This window comes from Oryctolagus cuniculus, chromosome 1 (genome assembly GCF_051225735.1).
Source record: "Oryctolagus cuniculus isolate XC-2025 breed Fujian yellow rabbit chromosome 1, ASM5122573v1, whole genome shotgun sequence".
Lineage (NCBI taxonomy): Eukaryota > Metazoa > Chordata > Mammalia > Lagomorpha > Leporidae > Oryctolagus > Oryctolagus cuniculus.
The window spans coordinates 168,151,073-168,155,649 of NC_142867.1; the positions used below are offsets into that span (position 1 = coordinate 168,151,073).

General features: G+C 41.9%; 1 protein-coding gene across 1 annotated transcript; it reads right to left on the reverse strand.

Moving 5' to 3' along the window:
• Positions 1–1,919: 1,919 nt before the first annotated feature.
• On the reverse strand, positions 1,920–4,246 carry LOC100341333 (relaxin-like protein SQ10). The gene is made up of 2 exons (XM_002724229.6): positions 3,925–4,246; positions 1,920–2,417 (listed from the first exon to the last, which is right to left on the reverse strand). The coding sequence occupies exons 1-2, from the start codon at positions 4,130–4,132 to the stop codon at positions 2,089–2,091; spliced, it is 537 nt and encodes a 178-aa protein (XP_002724275.3). The 5' UTR covers positions 4,133–4,246; the 3' UTR covers positions 1,920–2,088.
• Between the last annotated feature and the right edge of the window lie 331 nt (positions 4,247–4,577).

Below are 4,577 nucleotides of genomic sequence, written 5' to 3' on the forward strand. Positions count from 1 at the left end.
GGGGGACAGTCATTTGCTCTGTGACTCCACTTCTCTTGTGGATCTAAAAAGAATTCTTATTTTTCAGTTTGCTCAGCATTTGGCTTGTTGTCAGGATCTAGTGGTGACTCCCAAGCTTCTACTTTTCTTAAAAAAAAAATTTTTTTTTTTTATTTGTGAGGCTGAGTCAGAAAGAGAGGGGGAGATAGAGAGAAAGGTCTTCTGTCTGCTGGTTCACTCCCCAAATGGTAAAAATGACCAGAGTCAGGCCAATCTGAAGCCTGGAGCCGGGAGCTTCTTCAGGGTCTCCCACATGGGTGCAGTGGCTCAAGGACTCAATACATCTTCTACTACTTTCCCTGGCCTTAGCAGAGAGCTGGATGGGAAGAGGAGCAGTCGGGACTAGAACTGGTGCCCACATGGAATGCTGGCCCTGCAGGTGGCGACTTTACCCACAACTCCACAGTGCCAGCCCCCATATGTATGCTCTTAGTGCTTTGTTGAAAATCATTTGACTATAAGTATGTGGGTGTATTTCTGGATTCTCTGTTCTGTTCAGTTTGGTGTGTGCCTTTTTATGCCAGTACTGTAATGTTTTGGTTACTATAGCCTTTCAGTATTTTTTGAAGTTAAGTACTACAATGTGTCTAGCTTTGTTCTTTTTGCTCAGTATTGCTTTGGTTATTTGATAGCTTGTACGGTTTCATTTCAGTGAAGAAGTACGATTGGTATTTGTATTTCCATGAAGTATTACATTGATATTTTGAAAGGGATTGTAACTTTGAAATATACACTACTGTGTCTTGTGATTAGAGAAATTTATCCACTTATAATGAAATGAATTATTCATAGGAAATGCCTACTACTGTTGTTTTTGGTTCTATAGAGTCTTTCTCCCTTTCTTTCTTTTTCACTGTCTTCTTTTGTGATTAGAATATTTTCTTGGGGCTGGCACCATGGCTCACTTGGTTAATCCTCCGCCTGCAGCGCCAGCATCCCATATGGGTGCCTGGTTCTAGCCCCAGTTTCTCCTCTTCCAGTCCAGCTCCCTGCTGTGGCCCAGGAGAGAAGTGGAGGATGGCCCAAGTGCTTGGGCTCCTGCACTGGCATAGGAGACCAAGAAGAAGTTCCTGGCTCCTGGCTTTGGATCTGCTGGCCATAGCGGTCATTTAGGGAGTGAACCAACGGAAGGAAGACCTCTCTCTCTCACTGTCTATAACTCTAACTGTCAAATAAAGAAAAAGAATATTTTCTCTAGGAGTATACTTTGCTCCTTTTTTATCCTATGCATATCTATGAGTTTTTGTTTTATGAATACTATGAGGCTCACATACAATATCATATAGTTACAGTAGACTGTTAAACTGATAGCAGTTTAAATTTGAGTCCTTAAAATAACTATACTTTTATTCCACATCCTTCAGCCACCATTTTATATTTTGGATGTACATATTACATCTTTTTATATAGTGTATACCTTAAGGAGTTATTATAGTTATTTTTTTTAATTTATTTCACAGGTAGAGATATAGACAGTGAGAGAGAGTGAGAGAGAGAGAGAGAGAGAGAGAAAGGTCCTCCTTCCATTGGTTCACTCCCCTAATGGCTGCTACAGCTGGCGCTGCACCGATCCAAAGCCAGGAGCCGGGTGCTTCTTGCTGGTCTCCCATGCGGGTGCAGGGCCCAAGCACTTGGGCCATCCTCCACTGCACTCCCATGCCACAGCAGAGAGCTGGACTGGAAGAGGAGTAGCCAGGACTAGAACCGGTGCCCCTAAGGGATGCCGGCACAGCAGGCAGAGAATGAACCAAGTGAGCCATGACACTGGTCCCTTATTGTACTATTTGAATAACTATCTATGCTGTAGCTGCATACATTGCCAACTGTCTCTTCATTGGGAAATTTTGTCATACTTTCAAAAGCAAAAGCAATACCAGCACTGCACAGACATACCATTTATTATAAAATGAACAATGCACAAACCTTCAGCTGTGGAGGTCTTATATTCTAGTAATCAGTAGCATCCTGACAGAATTATAAGTGAAAATATCAAGAATACATGTGAAATACACATGAAAATTATGTGAAATCTATGCAGTTATCTCCATCTCAGCAATACATAAGAAGATAATATCTGGGACAACCATATTTGCAACATTCTTCAGGCAGACTCTCAGAGAACTGTCTCTTTTTTCGGGAGAAAGTATTCGATTCTGAAGCCCTGCTACTTTCCACTCCTCTTTGTATATTCTGAATAATTTTCTTAAATTCTTCAAAACTAACATTTGACTTCTTCAATGTAGGTAGGTATTGTAGATACAGCTTTGATGGCTGCTTCTCAAATAGTGTTGCCGTCAGCTCCTGTGGCAAGTTAGGAATGGATTCCAACATAGTATTTGCATTTTCTGCATCTTTCTTGATGGATGATGGCACAGTTTCTATTAAGTTAAAGAAATTGGGGGGTAGAAAGAAAAATATGAATATCAAGGAGTATCAGACAGATTGAATGTGCCTATGCAGAGAAATGGAAAGCACTGTCTCAATCTAATTGAATATTGAAACAATCAGCAAGTGTCTTAATATCTGAACCATTTATTATACTTATAGATTGAAGTACTACAATCCTAGCATTCTTCTGCTTACTCCACTTGGCTTCTGTAATCTCTCTCATCCCTTCATTGCTTTCAATATAGTACTTTTCACTGTCTGACATAGATCTGTCAACTGTCTGAAGTAATGTTGATCATCAGAAACACTCAGTTTAACCATAACTGGATTTTTTTTCAACCTGAGTAATTTTATTCCATTGCTAAGCAACTTCTGAATTCTGAGAGTAACCTTTGAAAAGAAAATTGCTTATTTAAGTTTTCAAATCATGGTGGCAAGAATCTTTTTTATATGTAAAGTTCTCTTTATTTATTTGGAAGCCAGAGTTACGGGGCGGGGCGGGGGGTGGTGCACAGAGAGATCTTCCATCCACTGGTTCATTTCCCAAATGACTACAATGGCCAGGTCTGACCCAGGCCAAAGTCAAGAGCCAGGGACCTCATCTGGGTCTCCTATGGGGGTGCAGAGGCCCAAGCCCTTAGGCCATCTTCAGCTTCTTTCCCAGCTGTGTTAGCATAGAGCTAGACTGGAAGTGGAGCAGCTGAGACTCAACTGGTGCCCATGTGGGATGCCAGCATCGCAAGTGGTAGCTTTACCGGCTATGCCAGAATGCTGACCCCAAGGTAGAATTTCTAAAAGCTCTGATAGAATCAAAAGGGTATATGAGTCTCTGACAGCCCTCAAATGTATATGTAACAATTTCTCTCCCCAGAGTGTTTACTGAAAATCGATTTCAGTTTATATTAGAGAAATGGGTTAAATGAACACCAATCAATAGTCATAGACTTCCAGAAGAGATTAGCATTGGCTGTCACGTGTGTGTACTAATGTACTCTGTATGGTGTTTGTTCCAGTGTTGTGGATCATGCAATATGCTGGCCAGATGCAAACTTTGAAACTTGGGCTGGGATTGTGGTGCAACTAGCTAACATCTTCCTTCTTCTTTATACCCATTCATTTTAGTTAAAGTTTCATGGACTGTTTCCATGTTGCTAGTACTGCCAGGGAGAAAACATCTCCTGACTCAAAATCTTTCTGTTGTATAAATCTCCTAACCTTACCTATCTCAATTATTTAATTTGACAGTTTTAGCCCAAGGAAATGAGAAATTCTGGTAAAGCTAAAATAGTAGTTAACAAACCTGAATCAGAGCATGCTGCTCTTCTTCATGGACAGCAAAACTGTCCTTCAGCTTGTTCAATAAGGTGTTAATTTTGAAATAATGGAAGCAAAGAAGCCAGGAGATGTAAATCTAAGTGTGAATACCCAATTGCTGCTGATCAGAGAAAACCAGGCTCCTTTATCTAGGCAGAATTGTCGAAGGATAGAAGTACTCACCTGCAGCTGGTCCAGAACTCAGAAAGGGGTTTTCTGGACTCGGAGACTCTCTTTCCAAGTGGACATGGCCACAGACTTCGATCGCGGTTCTGACAAAATCATTACGGCATATCTTAACATTCTCCATCATCCATTCATACGTGACTCTTCCGGTAACTTGGCCCTGGAGGAGACAGAATCCTAGAAGGTAGAACAAGAGGGCAGGCATCCTCGGCTGGTCTCTTCTGCTCCGGGTTTCTCTGCTGTCTTTGGCAGCCGCCTGTGCTTTCGCCGACTGAAGTGGGCCTGGGTGCTTACCCTGGGCTCCAGGATGCTGCTTCTACCTGACTCCACCAGGCTTTTATATCCCCTGGGCTACCACTGAGTTCTTGCATCACTGGTCCCAGCTCCACCTCTTACCCCACCCACCTCCACGGAATTTTCTCCCTTGGCTCAGATTCACCCTCTCCACCTTTCCTCTATTTCCCCATTCTTCTGTCCTTGCCCTTTTTGTGTTTTCTCTCTTTTCTCACCCTCAAACTATTTTGTATACCTGCGTCAGTCATCCTACGTTTGGAGACATTCCTTTATCTTAGAACAAGGTGTGGCCATTACACTAAATTACATCAACAGAACTAAAACTGACATCACCTTCTAATAACTTGGAATTTTCC